Source organism: Capsicum annuum, chromosome 8, assembly GCF_002878395.1.
Source record: "Capsicum annuum cultivar UCD-10X-F1 chromosome 8, UCD10Xv1.1, whole genome shotgun sequence".
Lineage (NCBI taxonomy): Eukaryota > Viridiplantae > Streptophyta > Magnoliopsida > Solanales > Solanaceae > Capsicum > Capsicum annuum.
In genome coordinates, this window is record NC_061118.1 from 149,016,774 (window position 1) to 149,035,070 (window position 18,297).

General features: G+C 31.7%; 2 protein-coding genes across 3 annotated transcripts; both read right to left on the reverse strand.

The window, feature by feature from the left end:
* Positions 1–232: 232 nt before the first annotated feature.
* Positions 233–15,244, reverse strand: LOC107839386. 2 transcript variants are annotated; one of them, XM_016682841.2, is made up of 8 exons: positions 14,695–15,244; positions 13,164–13,340; positions 12,978–13,076; positions 12,532–12,642; positions 11,781–11,912; positions 11,273–11,410; positions 10,107–10,316; positions 233–954 (listed from the first exon to the last, which is right to left on the reverse strand). In XM_016682841.2, exons 1-8 carry the CDS (start codon positions 15,067–15,069, stop codon positions 550–552), a joined length of 1,647 nt encoding a protein of 548 aa, XP_016538327.2. In that variant the 5' UTR covers positions 15,070–15,244; the 3' UTR covers positions 233–549. The 2 variants fall into 2 exon arrangements, with proteins under 2 accessions (XP_016538327.2, XP_047250512.1); XM_047394556.1 differs by lacking the exon at positions 12,532–12,642 and having other exon boundaries at positions 14,695–15,232.
* LOC124886417 (golgin subfamily A member 6-like protein 22) lies at positions 3,507–8,803 on the reverse strand. Its single transcript, XM_047394557.1, has 2 exons — positions 7,911–8,803; positions 3,507–7,859 (listed from the first exon to the last, which is right to left on the reverse strand). Exons 1-2 carry the CDS (start codon positions 8,801–8,803, stop codon positions 7,766–7,768), a joined length of 987 nt encoding a protein of 328 aa, XP_047250513.1. The 3' UTR covers positions 3,507–7,765.
* Positions 15,245–18,297: the final 3,053 nt, after the last annotated feature.

Sequence of the window (18,297 nt, forward strand, 5' to 3'; positions counted from 1 at the left end):
GATGTGGTCATCAATGGCAAAGTACAAGGATTAAATGCATCTTTTGTATAAATCAGGTAAAACTCAATTTAAACTAATTGAGTGAACTTGCTGTTCATCTGTTGTAGACATCCACTACACATTTGAGTTTTCAGAGAAGACTATGACATGATTAGTCCTTATTCAAATAATAGATAACTTCAAAGAACCACCCCTTGTCAAGATGAAGACAATGATAATAACAATAATAAGATAATAGTAAAAGTGTCTTACCAAAAGTAAAAGTTGCTCTCTTCTAAAGATTCCACAGGAATAGTTCTTTGAACAATAAATTACAGAGGAATAATTAGACATAATAAATTAAAGTTGAAATATAAACTGCAAATTTATCTATTTACAACCAGAAGCTGCAGGGTGTTAAAAGGTGTACAATCAGCTATCGTTGACCTTCCATTTCTCTTTCTATTTTTCTAGAGTAACTTCTAACTCTTCAAAAAGCTGAATACATATTGACAAAAAGAACAAAACGAGAGCTTTGTTTGCATATGGGAACAAAGGGCCCCGGAATTTTCAAGCAAAACCAAATGGAAAACATGTAACTGGAAAACCTCCACTGCACAGATGCAGACCTCCAGAAGCTATCCTGTTTCTCAAGGCTACCCTGCCAAAAAGTAAGCTCTCTGTATGACCTTGCAATTTATATTCATTTGCATCATAAAAGAGACTGTTAGTATCCAAGCTGAACACATCTTTATTTGTATCTTTCTCAAAATGCTTAACGTAACTCCTTAAGTCCTCGTGAGTCTGATTGCTTTCTGGAGATTTCTGACCAAAAGAGAACTGAATTTGTTGTCCCCTCACTGGATCACTGCCTTTTTGCTCGACTTGATGCAGTAGAGGTTCATCATTGTAGCTGTTAGCTGTTAAACTTGAATCTTCATAACCATCGGTGTGCTGAATGTGGCCAGCTATTATCTGTTAGAAGGAAATCAACTTTAGGTATGACTAAATTCTAATCCACCATCACGCTTCACTGTATTTCAGCTGGTATTTCCGATTGCGTGACTATGAACCTATGATGACTACAACAACAACAACCACATACCCAGTTTATTCCCACATCGTGGGGTCTGGGGAGTGTAGAGTGTACACAGACCATACCACTACCTCAGATGAAGTAGATGAAGTAGAGAGGCTGATTCCGATAGACCCCCGGCTTAGAACCGATAGCAGTATAACAAACACAAATCATAAATGCAAATAAACTAGTACAGTCCGCAAAATAATACTACAACCACAAGATAATACTAAAATCTATCTATCCGAAATCATAGACATCACTCAACACCACGAATAAGAGACTTCAAACCCAAATAAAGAACACTCCCCTATTGTTACCGACGCACTCTCACCCCCTAACCCTCTACCCTAATCCGTGTTCTCCACACCTTCCTATAAAGGGTCATGTCCTCCGTAAGCTGTAACTGCTCCATATCATGCCTAATCACCTCCCTCCAATATTTCTTCGGCCTACCTCTACCCCGCCTAAAACCATTCATAGCCAGTGTCTCACACCTCCGCACTGGAACATCAAAGCCCTCCTCATGGCATGCCCGAACCAACGTAACCTTACTTCTCGCATCTTGTCCTACACCGAGGCCACTACCACCTTCTCCCGAACAATCTCATTCCTTATTCATAGTTTCATCACCCTATGAGTTTTCATGAAATTCCGGGTTGCTTTATCTGCTGATTTAAGGTGATAAATAAACAAATGAAATAGTGCTTAGATATTCTAATTCCTCTCTACTTCGTTAGAGGTAGTGGTATGACTACGTACATTCTACCCTCCCCAGACCCCTCTATGTGGGAATATACTGGGTTTGTTGTTGTTGTTGTATATTCTAATTCAATACATAATTTGCTAGTCTAGACCTGGGAATGCTAGAGCTTGCTGCCAGAGGCTAGTTGTGTTTATACTTTATTTTATATGTGTCAAGATTCAGGTTTTACAAACAAGGCTTATGGAGGTGACATATTAAATGTCACAAGTTCACCATATGTGCAACCTACACGAAATCAAAAATAAAATTAACTGAAATGAACAGGGACAGTTTCAAGGGAAGTTTTATCTCAATTTGCATGGGGGAGGATATAATCTAGGGAGGCTCATAGTAAAACTTAATTTGCAGTGTGTTATTATACCAGTGTCTATGCAATCTCAATCCCATTAGGGGTCAACAATTTATTTAATTATTTTGATTTTTGAATGAGAAGATATGTTCTTGATTTGGATTTATGAGGGGTTTATAAGATTCTTTTTGGATAACCGAGAAGTTCCCGAGGACCAATGATGCACAGTTTGCAACTCGGTGGAACAAGGGTCTGCCCCTTTACCCATATCCACTTATATACTAACTTTTTGTCAATGACAGAGTTCGAACCCGTGATATAACCCACATATCACGTGTTGTACTCTTACTGCTAGACCAAATCCCATGAAGGGTTTATGAATTTGAAGAAAATTGAGTCTCTAAAAATTGAAGCAAATAGGCATCAGTCAATCTTTCCATGGTCCAAGCAATAGAGTGCAATATAACCATGCCTTAAATGTTCCTCCCTTTTTAGTCATAATAAAGAAGTATTCTCAGATAAATCATAAATTGAATCCCATATCATTCTTGACCCGTTAAAATTATATTCACACATATCTCTCTATTTCAGTATCCGGCTTTAGGATTATCAAAGTGAATTTGACTAAACAATTTAATGCTTTAACCATATCTCATCTACTTTGTTTTAGAAGCTTCTTCATTTCGTATAATAATGACAATTTCTCTTGTATGGGTTCTGCCCCATTGTAGTAAGGAAACCTTCAGTTGCGCAGCTGATCCCATCAGAGCGAGAGACCCCATTTTATACTAGCATCTCTTGTGGTTCGTAGGCTTAAATAAGTAAAAGCTTGCTTTGAGTGTTTATCTGTTATCATTTTAGAAGCATGCAGGTGAAACAATCGAAGTCTAGTCCTTTATCCTGCGCCTTTTGACTGCCTCCGAAACTTCCCCAGTATAGTTAATCACGTGCCTTCTCTTCTTCAACAAATTCTTTGCTTCATCCAAAACAAAACTATATAATACTCCCTCTGTTCTCTTCTCGACCTTGTTGTCTACCCATCCAATCTAGTTCTAAGCCCAAAAGATATGTATTGTAAATTGTCCGTTCGAACTGTAATTTTTCCATTGCAAGTAATAATACTGTAATGCTGCAAAGCTTTTTGTATTGCAAGTAATTCTTTTCTATTGATATCCCATTTGATCTCATTTTCTTTAAATGTTCCAGAGTTGTACCTGCACACAAATTCTTCTTTCGTCTTGGGACATTTATATTTTAGGACTGATCCATATGAATAATCACTGGCGTCAGTTTCTATAATCCAATTAAATTCTTCTGTTTGGGTTGGTAATCTAAGTGGAATAATTTTTTCTTTACAATAATTAATAATTAATCTAATTCTATCTTCATCTTCCTTTTTCCAATTCCAATGGTCTTCTGGTTTAGTTTTAAATTTTTTCTGTAATGGTACTAGTATCTCTGCTAGTTGTGGAATAAAACTTCTAATTTGGTTTAATAATCCTAATATACTTTGTAATTCTGTCTTATTTTTTACCTTAACATGTTTGCTTAATATTTTATCTACTATGTGAGGTTGTAACTTTATCTTTCCTTTTTCTATTTCTAGACCTAAAAATTCTATATTCGTTTTAGCTATTTCTTTTTTCTTCTTACTAAGTGTAATGCCATTTTCTAATATAATTTGTTTGAAAATTTTTATATGTTCCATGTGCTCTTCTTCATTTTTTGAGAATATTAGTATATCATCAATATATACTAAGATAAACTCATAATATGGTCTAAATATTCTATCCATAAATTGTTGATATATAGCTGGTGAATTATGATAACCAAATGGTAATACTCTCCATTGGTAATATCCCTGTGGGACTGTAAATGTTGTATATTTCTTTGATCCTTCTTCAAGTTTTATATGATAAAAGCCTGATTTGCAATCAAACTTTGAAAATATATTTGCTCTAATTCCTCTTAATATCAATATATCCTTGTTGGGAATAGGATATTTGACTATTTTTGCTTTTATATTTAATTCCTTATAATCAATCACCATTCGTGATTTTCCTCTCTTTTGCTCAGAATGTTTCATAACTATAAATGCTGGACTTGAATATTTTTTGTTTTCAAAATCTTTCTTTTCTTCAATAAATCCATTTTCTGTCATTTCTTTTATATGCATATCGAATTCTTTATAATCTTCTTCTTTATAGATCATAGGTGGTTTATATATTTCATCATCTTCATTTTTCAATTCTATTTTTGCATACGTTTTATGTTTTTCCCAATTTTTCAAAGGGTCTTCTCCGTATATTTCATCTCCTAATATCATATTTATTTTTTCCCCTAAGTCTGTGTTCTCATTTATGTTTTCAATTTCATAATTTTCTTTATTTTTTAATGGTTGGTTCAGACTGCTATTTCCTTTAATCCATGGTTCTAATATTTTCTCCTTAGGATATTTTACTAAAAAATTTGAATATCTAGTCTGGTTTCCTTTTTTATCTATTTTTTAGTAAATTGTATTAATCTTTTTGGAATATCTATTATTATAGGACTATATTTATTATAAAAATTTGATCCAATTATTATATCTACATTATCTAATTCATAAGCGTGTAAAGATGGAATTATAAATTCTTCTTTTGACATCATGATTTTTACATTGAAAGCTTTATATTTTGTAATTGTATTTTCTGCTCCAAAACCTGCTAATATAGATTCTCCATTTTCTTTCCATAATTCAGGTGCTATACTTCTTTTTAACAAACACTTGTGTTTGCTCCTGTATCAAATAATCCATGATAGATTCTGCTCATATATCCTGGGATTTTAATTTTTATCGTCATATAAGTCATATTATTCATTTCTTAACTGGCTCATTTGTTCTGCTGTCTTAATAACTTCTGAATAATGTTGCTTAATTCTAGGCAATTTTATTTCCCTAAAATTGACTGTAATTGATAAATAATCTTGAGTTATTGAATAAGGTTGCAATTCTTCTAATATATTTATTCCTAATAATATTTGTTCTTCTCTTTCTAATAGTGGAATAGTATCTACTAATCCTTCTATTTGGATTTTATAATATCTCCTATTTATATCTTGTATTTCTAGCATAAATTTTGCATTTTCTGTAAATTTATAACTATTATTTGTCCAATTTTTAGCTATTAAAGGATTTTCTCTTTTAACTAATTGTATATTTTCCTTATTTACTATTTCTGGGCTGATATAGGAGTTTGCTGCTCCTGTATCTATAAGTATTGCATAATAATTTTTGTTTATTCGACCAATTATATGAAATTGGTTCGTTCCTTGTTTGTGTATAATTTTTGGTATATCTAATACATTTGTATTTCTTCCTTTTGGCTGTAGCTGCCTTTCTTCTTCTGTATTTTCTTCAATTTGTATATTTTTCCCTTTATCATAGGGTATAATATTTCCAAATCTTTTGCTATACGTAATCATATCTCGTCTTTTCATTTTTTCCATTGGTTTTTCATATTTAATCAATCTATTATCATTTTCTTTAATTACATCCTGAAATAATGGCTCAATTATTATATTATTCTGATATTTTTTCTTATTATTAACAATATGTTTCTCACTAAGTACATATAAATTTCTAATTCTTATACTGAATATTTTACTTCCTTCTTCCATTTATATTCCAATATAGGACTAATGATTTTTCCATGTTTTCATCTAATGTGCTAATGCTATAATTGATAATTTTCTTAAACTTAACTTGTTGATATATTAAGTTTCCTACCAGTGTTGCTACTATACTTCCTTCTTTTGGTCTCCTAATTCTATCATCACATAATATAAGTTCTAATGGTGTTCTATTCCTTCATGGAAATATGCTTTAACTATTATATCTGTAGCTGCTAAGTGAATATTTTTTATTTTATTCTTATGTTTATCAGGTATTTTACTAATTTCATTTTCATAAATTCTCTGGTTATATAATGGTAAATTAACAATTCTATCTTTTTCTTGTGTATATCTTACATCAATAGCTTCTTCTTGATCTGATATTACATAATATTCTATTTTTTCTTTTTGAAATAATTTTTTAATCTGATCAATTTTGAAAATATCGTTTTTCTTTAAATCTAAGTCTTTTGACATAATCTGATTATATTTATCCTTATCAAAAATTAATTTTTGAATTTTTCTTTCTTGTGGGTTGTTATATTCTCTGATTATACTTGATTCTGGTAGTGTGTATCTTTTTCTTCCATAATCACAAATATATAATTTTCATAATTGGTATCATCACTATACCAATTTTCAGTATCTATATATTCATTATCTATAAATATTTCATCATCACTGATATATAATATATCATCATCTTGTAATTGATATTCAACTTGTTCTTGTTCTTCTGTAATTTTGTAACAAAATATATTATTTATATTTTTCCCTGGTATTTTTCTTGGTTTTTTGCAATTTGTACTAATATGCAATTTCTCCACAATTAAAACAAGTACATGATTTTTTGTTTTGATAATTTTTTCTTCTCATATATTTTTTCGGTCGATAATATTTTTTCTTAATACCTTGTCTTATATAATCATACCTTCTAATAGGTTTATATTTCTTTCTTTTATATTTTCTCCTAGTTTTGTAATTTCTAGATGTACTACATCCATATTTTCCTACTTCATAATATTTGCAATCTAATTCTGGTTTTGTTTTATCTATTTTTCTAGCTGTTTTTGCTAACCAATTTTCTTGACATTTTTCTCTTATACTTTGTTCTAAATAGGCCATTCTTGTTCCTAAACTATCTATTGTAATATTTGGTTTTATTTTCTGCTTAAATGCATCTAATATAGTTGCTCCCCAAGGTTGAGGTAACTTTATATAAAATAAATCAAGTACTCTTTCAAGTTCTTCTTTTGTATATCCTGCACTATGGAAATAATCTGAAAATTCGCAATAATAAGCTTTAAGATTTTCATGTGCCATGTTGCATATCATAAGTTGTTGTATATTTTGTCTTGCTATTCTTTGTTTTTGATTCTATTTATCTACTTCCGTTTCAATTCCTAATTTACCAAATTCTGCTCTTATAGCTAATTCATAAAACTGTAGTGTTGCTAATGACCTTTGTCCATCTAATTTATTTTTTGCATCTTCTGTCAAATTTTCATACCATTCTTTTACATTTCCTATAAATGTTCTTGCTATAAATTTCTTCGTATCTTCATTATTCGTATTTTGTTTTCTTCTGCTTCTGTAGGTGTTACACAATCTAAACTTAGTATTTCTCCATTTGCTGTAATTGTTGTATCTAAATTGCTTTTATAAGTTGGTTCAAATTGTTCTCTTCTATTATTTATATATTCTGATCTCCTATAACTAGGTTTTTTATATGCTCGTTGTCTTCTAATTTCTCCTTGATAATAATGATCTCTAGGTTTATAAGTTCTGGGTTCATCTTGATATTTATATTCATCTTGCTCAATTTTTACATTGATATATTCATCTGGTTGTATAATTTCTTCTTCCGATATAATTTCTTCTTCTTTTTCTGATGTAATTTCTTCTTCAGTTTCTTCTCTTTCAACTTTGTTAATTTCTAATTTTAACAATTCTGGTTCTAAATCATCTGGATCTAACTCTTCTTCTTGTTGAATAGTATTTACTTTTCTTCTTCTTTTTGGCGCTGTTTTTCCTTAATTTCATCTAATTCTTTCCTGATTTCTTTCATCATTTCTAATAGTTGTGATGTTGTATCTTCTTCTTTCCTGATTTCTTTCATCATTTCTAATAGTTGTGATGTTGTTTCTTCTTTTATCTGTACTGGTTCTTCTTCTCTAAGAAAAGATGGTATATCTTTTGTTTCTTTCATTTTTCCTTTTTTCAACTGTTGTTGTTTTTTCCATTCTATAAATTCTTCATATTCTGCATTTTTCTTAGCTTTTAATTCATCCTCATATACTTTTTGTTTTTGTCTTTGTACAAATCTTTCATAAGCTGGTGTTTCTATAATTGTTTCATAATGTCTAGGCGGATCTGGCTTTTTGACCTCTTTGTAAATCATTTCTAAATTATTATTTATACTATATGTATTATCTAAGATAGTACTTATCTTTTGTTGTGAATTCCGCTCATGTATCTTAAAATTTTCTAATCTTTCCCATGTTAAATATTTTTCAAATTCACTAATCATATTTATTGTATAAGTATTGCTAGGTGTAATGGGACCTTGTGATTGTCTTTTTAAACTTTGTACTTCTTTCTTTAATTCTTCTATCTGTTTTAACAAATCCTTTTTCATTTCTTCATTTTCCTTCTGTTGTTTCCATAATTTGTAGTCTAAAGACTGATCTAACTCTTGTATATATTTCTTTCTATCTTCTAATTTTTCATTTATGATTCTTTTTGCTTCTTCACTAAGTATATCTTTTTCCTTATTAGAAATAATGTGATCTGGTTTTAATAAAACTTCCTTATCTCTAGTTGATAATTTTCCAAATTTATTCCATAATAATTTATTTGTCCAATTAAGTTGTCTATGTTCTGCAAATCCTGCATCTCCAGATACTACATAAGGCATAAATGTTGCATGTGTATATGGTGGATATTTAAGATATGAATCTAAAGGTAATCTATTTTCATTTATTTTATAAGTGCATTCTTCTAATTCAAGTTTTTCAAAAGCTTTACTTTCTGACATAATTAATAATTCAAATTAAACACAAATAACAAAATTTAAAACTAAAACTAACTAAACTAACTTAAAATTAAAACTTAAACAATATTTAACTAAGCTCTGATACCATTTATGGGGGGATATATACGCACGGAAGAGGGATCGCATGTAGTAGTAAGGATTAAACAATAATTTTTAAACATTCCCGTACAGGTACATAGATAATCTATCTTTCATACTCTTGTCATAACTTATGACAACCAAGAGATACGGATTTCTTTTGGAAATCACTATTTAGACGTCTTTAGGACATCTGTATAAGTATCTGCTTGAGAAGATCATGCCTTATAGACACCTTTTTAATTATAGGATCAAGGTTATACAGATATGTTCATCAAGAACACAAATCCATTCACAATACATATCTTTTGGGCTTAGAACTTGGCACTTCTTCCCCTAAACACGGCTTCACACGCCTCAAACGGGTACTTCACGGCCTCAAACTTTGCCCTTGGATACCTTAGAGATTGAAGATCTCTGTATCAACCTTTATCTTAAATTAATCATGGTTTGAGTATGAGTGATAAATATCTGTTCCCCTTAGGGAACTAAGGTAAACTACTCACACATAAATAATAGAAGAGAACAATTTGAACCAACTTACTATTGATCATGACACAAGAATGCAAGACATATCTGCAAAATTGCAGGTACGCTAAACAATACTACCTCCCTTGCATTTTATATGGTACTGTTTCCTTATTACTCTATTCTCTATATTTGAAAATAATTTAACCAAAACTTCTCATTTTACCCTTAATGACATTCCTTTATAGCCACATAAATCTCATGGCATGTTTAAGACCATAAGTTCCAAACAAATTTCCTTCTTTAACTTTGTGCCCAGTCAAATAACAAAACACACTAACATAAATGGTGTCAACTCTACGTCCACCAAATGCAAGTAGAACCTATAATCAGCAATGATAGGGCATCTATTGGAGGACTTGGGTTTTGTATTCAAGTCTTTCAATTGCAGTCTACACTTCTTGGGTAATTATATAGGTTATTAAGATGATTTTAGCAGTCAAAATGAACAAGTACATGTGTGTTGACTGTCGCTACCCAGGGAAGCAATGATATACTAATCACCTCGGGAGCATATGAAGAGTATGAAGAGTGACTACATAGACATCACCTTTTCAATGAAAAAGGAAAAAACCAGTGTTTCAGTTATTTAAAGATCAGATGAGTTTGATGCTTAATAATGAAGTTAAAACCTTTGTCAGATCGAGAGAGGAACCTGTTTGTAGTTGGAGTGACTTACCAGGGAAGATGTTGACATAGTGCTTGGACTCCCAAGTAGGACAGGAGCGGTTACACCAGTTGAACTAGTAGCTACAGCAGAGCTGTGAGATGGGTATTCCGGTGCTGAGAAGTCAGAGCTATCAAAAGTTGATATGGATACACATTCATCAAAATATGTCAGTGCTTCTTCAGTAAGACGCTTTGACATTTTTTTCCTCTCATTACTTCTCTGCAGTGATAAGGACAAAGAGTGTAAGCAATATGGCACGGAAGATTCGTGGCAGATTCTAAATTGTTCAGTTATCAATGCAAGGAGTTCAAGATGTGTTAAGTGATTGTCGAAGTTGAACGGCAAGGAAGATGAAAGAAAGTAACAAAAGGATATGACCAAGCAGCTTTAACTCATTTTATCTTGTATGTGTACTACTTGCACCTTCTGGTGGATGTGATCACTTCTAATCAAGTCTAATTTTGTATAACTGCATATCCATTTTAAAATCCACATTTCTACAACACATCCCCAACTTTGTGGGAATACACTGGTATGTTGTTGTTGTTCTACAACACATCTTGTGGATAAGTTGTGCCTTCTGGCAAACATAAACCCATAAGGTTCTCAAAGTTAGATAGAACTTGCATTTCACTTTGGTAAATGATTTCTTATCACATAGCAGTCCTGTAGCACTACTCCTTATATCATAGTTCCATATGTTATACTTCATCCAGCAAAAAAGGAGGACGGAAATGTTGACTGAGGACATATCTATGGAACCACGAGATTGTATCTGGCTTCGAAATATGAGATAGAAGCCAAAAAAAATGGAAAGAAAGAACAATGATATTCTTGTAAGAAGTGGTCACTGTCTAGAGGTAAGAAAGAAGAAAAGATAAAAAGGCCAGAGACTTCCTCAATCCCAAGCCAGAGGATGAAAAAAGAACTCTGATTCAACTTTTCCTATATATACTACTGCATACACGCTGTCACTGCTATCAATGGTTCAGTTTGCTCTCATAGCATCCAGATTCCAAGGAACACCACAAAAATTGCAGCTAAATATCCTACCACCTTCATATGCTACATTAACAGGACGGGAATATAGCTTAAATTTTGCACTTGGCAACTATCCTTTTTCCAGTTCTTTATTTAAGCTGGAGATGGAGAAGGCAAAAGACAAAAAAACCTACTTTTCTTCCTGCACGAGATCTCTGAGGGGGTGAGGGCTTTGGATCAGAAAGTATCTCCTTGAGAATCCTACTTATCTCCAGGCCTCGATGCTCTTCAACAGCCAGATCTGATCGAAGTTTTCTAGCCCGCTCTTCAGACTGCAAAATTTATGTAACAACGTAATTCAGCAATGGATGATAAGGAGATAAAAAAGAGAAATGTATGATTGCGGTCATAACACTGACATACTCTACATGCAGAAGTCCAAAATAGAAAGAGTACTCATCATGACAAAGCTCTCTATGAACCACGAAAACAGAATCACTTTTAGTTTGTATTCAAGCATCTTAGCATTAGGAACTACATGTTCTTTAGTTTTATTCCTATTGCCAACCAGAAAAGTAGCAAAAACCTGAGCCAAACGACACAAAACTCGATCACTTTCTTTTTTAACAATAGACACAGAATCCCAAAAAAAGAATGACCAAAAGAAATATCCCTCTACTAATCTTCAGCGAAAGAAATCACCTCATCAAGTTTTCTGGCATATTCCCTTCGAATGTCTGAAACTAATTCATCAGCCTCAGGGTTGACCAAGTTAGGTGGGATATCAGCAACATTAGCAGTTGTAATAGCATTAACATTGTTCCGTCGGATAGCCTAAAATAAATGCAAAACAAGAAAAATTGTGAGAGAGACAACTTTCAAGTGAAGGCATGCATAACAACAGCACATACTTAAGTTGAAAATAGATTGATCTTTATCCCAGAAAAAAATTGAAGATACACTAATAACAATCTTTTGATGATCAGCATGGACAATGAAAACAAGGCATTCTACCACGGTCAAAAAATTCACCTTTCACAAGTCTGTTGATTTCCATTATCTCTAGCTATCAAAAGCCATGCGCATACTTTTATAAATTACTGAAATGAATTTAAAAGCACATCCATGTCCATATTAATGACCAAAATGGCTGAAATAGCCACACGCATATTCATATTAATGACCAAAATGGATTAAAACGCAATATGCATAATCAAAGTAATGACTTGAGGATCTTCACAAAAATAAGACTCCCATCTTTGCAGAATCAAACTTGTAAGACGTTACTTATCAAAAAAGAATAGAATTTGAAAAGCGCTGATCAAATATCCTCAAATAGATCAGCTAAATTTACCATCCTCTACACTAGTCAGTTTGTATACCATCAGATACCAGGACATTTACTGGAGCCTGGAGGTAGTTATTCTTGTACCATGATGCAATTAGAACTTACATCTTCAAGGTCAGTCTGAATATCAGAAATAGCACGCCTCACTTCAGAGCGAACAGTTTCATATATTCCGCTAGCAGCAGTATCAGCACCCCACTGGTCACTTCGAACTGACTGAAATATAATAAAGATACCAAAACCATGTTACTTGGGGTTTCTACAGCGGGGATCAAGCTTTTTGTTCCTTCACTATTCAGCTTTTGACAATTTTATACCCCGGTTACTGAAGTTCCCACCTTAGTCGCCCCAATTATATCACATTAAAAGATTGCTTCCACGGAACTATGTGTCAAACAACAGCAAATTTTAGAAGAATGATATTTTGCTTTTCAGTTTCGAGATATATAAATATAGTTCATCCGCTGCAAGTGAAATGAAACTGTAAATAGTATGAGGAAGAGAGGTAACTATTACCTAGTTAGACAGGCCAGTACAATATGCGAACTCACCTTCATTTGCTCACAAACAGCTTTTATGGTCTTCTCTTCAGCTTCTGACAAAGAACATGCCGAAACACTGTCTTCCCAATTCGAAATATGCAGACTACTCTAGAAAAGAAAACGATATCTGAGATCATAACTGCAGCCTAAAATAATTGGAAATAGTTATTATGCTACCACACGGATTATACTCACAGCTGAATCATCTTCAGAATATTCAGTGACTTGACCTTGCCTCATTGTTCCTGGTGAGATCTTGGCCTGGCTGCTCCTATCAGTATCATTTCTAACTAAACTGGAATTTTTGGAAGTGTTTGCTACCTTTCCCGATGTAAGTCTCTGGACATTGTTTGATTGTAGTTCCTTTTCACTCTAAGATCATATTAAATTTAAGTAAGAATCTAGCACGTAAAAAGGTCCAACCTGAGTACAATTCTGACACACAAACAATAAGAAATTGTAAAAGCAAGTTCAAATACCATACAAATTGCACAAATAGTCAAATATAGTAGATAACTTCCAAAATACATGTTTTGTTTCTCTAATACATGTAACTCATCATATATAATACACATGCACCCAAGGGTGTGGCCTAATGGTTCAATGAAGTTGGGTTGAGCACCATGAGGTCTCAGGTTCAATTTCCAACATAGACAAATACTAGGTGATTTCTTCCCATATGTTCTAGCCTTGGTGGTCAGAGTTACCTGTACATGTTGCTGGTGGGAGGTGACAGGTATCCCGTGGAATTAGTCGAGGCGTGTGCAAGCTAGCCTGATACCACGGTTATCAAAAATAATAATAATAATAATAATACAACTTTTAGAGAAAACGGCATAAATTCTTATACTACTTGATTTAAAAAGCAATTAGCACTTATATGTTCCCTAGGATTGTCAATTCAACTACAATGAACAACATCCATATACGTATGTGAAGCAAAATGAATGGATCCAAAAAGGAACTACTCAATCACATCCAATAGTAATAATGGTTCACCAAGTCTTTGCCAATTTGCCGCTTTTATCAAAAATGATGCTACCACTTTTGAGCACCATGACATTGCATCAATCATATACAGCGAGCATATGTCAAGGTGGAAGACTATCGGTTCAAATTCTCCCTTTATTTATTTTCTCTACCCATTTCAATCAGCAGTAAATCATCCAAAGACATTTAAATTTAGACACGCAACCACACGTTAAGTGTCCACATAAACTATATTTCTAGCTTAGACATAACATTTCAGATTCAGCTACTACCCTCCAAAGTCAATCTACTACTCCGTGCTAAAATAGAAAAATGACAAAAGAAAAAAACAAAATCTGCACAATCTAATACTCTATATCACAATTAACTGTATTTTGAAGTCAAAACTACTATGGTGTCGGGCAGCTACCTACCATCTCCCATCAAGTGCAGGGGAATTGAACCTGAGACCTATAATGCTCAACCCACTTCATTGACCACTAGGCCACACCATGCCTCAAAACTACTATATTTTACATCAAATAATTGCTTAAATATTATTTATAACGAATCCTTAATTATTTGATAGTATTTTTATCCTATTTTACCTTTGTGTGCCAAACGTTAAAAGAATATTCCAGACATATCACTCTTGAAACTGGTCAAATTTGATCCAGAGGACAACTAATTGTTAATTTATCCCAATTTGCAAAACCGAAACTTCCAAAATTATACAACAAAAAATCAAATTACAAACCTCATAAGCAGATCCATAGTGTCCTCTGGAAACAGACCGACCTCTAACTCTGGAAACACTCCGTCCAATCCCATTCTTAACACCGGAACCTCTCGTAACCGTCCGTCCCCTCTCTTCAACAATATCACTTCTCCTTGCAACACCAAAATTCTCCTTCTCATTGATTTTACCTTTATCGTTCTCGGTGCAGAAAAGAGGATTATCGCATTTATTGGAGAATTTGGAATCAAAGTCGATTTTTGTTGAGGTTCTGGAAATTGCGCTTACACTCAACGATCGTTTACGGACAAGTGGAGGAGCTTTGGAAGATGAAGATGATGAATTTGAGTTGGCGGTTCCTCTACGGGAAGTGGATTTGAAGGCGGACGTTGCCATTTTCAACAAATTGCTCACGAGATATCTGTGAAGCTTTGACGGAACAGGGGGGAGTGGGCTGAAAAGTAAGCGAAAATTACGAGAAAGTAATTAGAAATGGAAGCAGTAGAGACAAATAATTAGGCGTTTCTATAAAAGTGGCGTGTTGATTAACTAAAAAGTAGTCAGAGTTTAATAATTAGGCGTTTCTAAAGTGGCGTGTTGATTAACTAAAAAGTAGTCACAGATGAGGCACTACTGATTGAAATTGACTTCGTGTTTACGCATTCGTTTTGTTTTTCTCCGTCATCCATTTCGATTTGATATCAATTTTAAGAAAATAAAAAATATTTTAAAATTCTATAATTCTAATTTAAATACATATTAAAATATTTATAAAATTTATGATTTAGATGTGTTGGGAAAATTTAAAATTAAAAAAAATTAAAATAAGTTGAACAGAATAAAATAATTATTTAAATAAATGAAAATGTCTTTGCACATGTGACATGAACATCGTTAGCTCCATCTTTCTTACAACTCTTACAAACATCACTCGAGGTTCATTTTAAGATTTATTTATGCTGCGTTGTGAGGAACATATCAATAAGTTACTGAATAATGAGTTGTAAGTACAACATATTATATTTTCTCTAAAAATGCTACAATTGAATTTATAAAGGTAAAGAGTACGTGTTTTAATTTTTTTTAGGCTTATTTATCATCAGTTTAAATATTGCTTGGCTGTTAAAAGAAAAGAAATTATGTACAATAAAAATTTAAGAATAGAGATTTAAATGTTTCAATATATTTGCAAGCATATTCGGGAGCTCTAAATGTTTCAATATATTTGCAAGCATATTTGGAAACTCTAATCTTAGCTCTGCTAGTATCTATGTATGAATGAGCTTACTTAAGAATTTGGACAAAAGTAAAAGTAGCCGTTTGATCATAAAAACAAATTTTTTTCGAAGTTTGGAGTTGGAGTTGAAATTGGAGTTAAAGTTGAAGTTGTATTTGGTCATATCTTTTTGAATTTTTTTTTTAGACTTTTGAAAAATCTTTTTTAAATATGATTTTATGCCCTCAACTTTTAAAAATTATCAAAATCACTCAACAATTAATTTACCTACTAACATACAACCAAATGTTTGAAAAAATAATTTATATGCCTTCGATTGATAAAATAACTAACGACAAACTAATTATTATGATTGTTATTCTTCTAAAATTTGAATAAAAATATCACAAACACAAACTAAATAAGTTTATCTAACCATAATCGATTGAATAGAGAAAATATATTTTGATAAGTATGATTGATGGATATAAATATATTTTATATATTCTTAAATTTGTTGATGAAAATTCTTTTATTACTTTCACTTTAATTAATTATTTTATTGAATTTGGTCTTTTTAAAAAAAAATACGGATGAATTATTTCTGAATAGATTAGTACTAATTTTTTGCTTTTTCTTTATTGATGATATTGATTTTCCTTGAATATTTTTGTATCGTAAATATGGATCGTTACGTTATGTTTGATATGTGACTTTATTGACCACTTTTTAATAATTTATTAAAATCATAATAATCATTATATGACATATACATAAAATTAGAATGACAAGAAAAAAATATTAAAATTTCTCATTTCGAAATAACACAATGTACTAGGCTTTATATTTCTATAATATAGTTCATTCAAAATAAAAGTTGATATATTTTCGCTATGGATTGCTATTTATTATTTTTCACTTCACGTTAGTAAATTTTGGTTAAAAGAAGAAAAAAATTAGAATATCTGTAACAATTAAAAATAATGTTGTACTATAGAAAACAAATAATATTTTTTTTGGGTGGTTAGTTGTAGTTATAAGAGGGTTTTGTCTAAAAATTTAAAGATTGAGTTTATATGTAATAATAATGCAAGTTGAAAATAAAAGTTAAAAATTGTGAAAACAACAAAAAGTTGTTTTCACTTTTCCAACTCCAGCTCCGGAATAATTTTCGAAATTTTTATGACCAAACACCATTATTTTCGGAAAAGTGAAAAAAAATTCGGGAAAAAGTAAAAAATTTCTATGGCCAAACGGGCTCTTAAGTAAACTGGGAGCTTAAGAAAAATATATGTTGTTCCGATATCACTAGTATTTAGATGTCTTTTCAAATGAAAAAAAGCAAATTATTCCTATTTATATGTTACGAGAGTGATAACTTTGTCAATATGAAAGTTCCACTATAACCCTAAAATATTACAATTAATAGATAGAGGACCACGTGTAGATATCGTTAGTAGTTCCCACTATTATTCATGCAATGTTTCGGTTCGAATGGACTCGTTTGCGCATCTGAGCCTTCTGACGCTTTGTCTTTTTTGTCCCTCAGTTCGGGTTATCAACATCCAAGTATTATCCCTTCTTATTGGTATTTCCTCATCAATCCTTCTTCCGAATGCCACTCTAATGCTCAATTCTTCCGAATATTTCTTCGCGTTATCCTCAAGCATTGCATACTTGACTGAATTTTCCCTAAATAGTTATACGTGTGGTTCAACTAGAATTAACTCGTTGTTTAAAGTCGCACTCAATTCAATATATTCAATAACTTGTTTGAGTGACCGTTATTTATTGTGTTGTTAGTTAAAATATCATTTTTACTTTTTATTGTTATCAAATAATTTATTGTATTATATCGTTAAATTCATTATTAGGTAACGACATAAGGTCCCATTTTACCTAAGGATCAGTTTTGTGTGACTTTAGCGTTATCTTTTTTTCTTCTCATTTTATCTTATTATCTAATAATCGTAGTATTTAACTTATCTTTTTATAACAATTCAACCACGTTCCCTTATTTTTCTTGCAGATTCATCCTTCAAATTGTTGATATGTACTTTATAAAAATACTATACTATAATTTATCCAACACTACATTCCCTGAAACAATAAAGTACAATATCATTCAATACAATAAATACACAACAATCCTCAAAAAAATGTTTAGGGCCATTTAGTTGGAGGGATTAAAGGCCCTTTGATTAGAGTTATCTTGAAATTATTATTTTACATTTAATTTGAGAAAAGAATAATACTATAATTTCAAAATAAATTATTATAATTATATTCCAATCAAACATAAAATAAAACCTTAAAATTAAATTTAAAATATATTATCTTTATCTCTTATTCAAAGAGCCTAGGTGTATTATATCTCAGCCATAAATTTTGAAATTCCACATGGTATT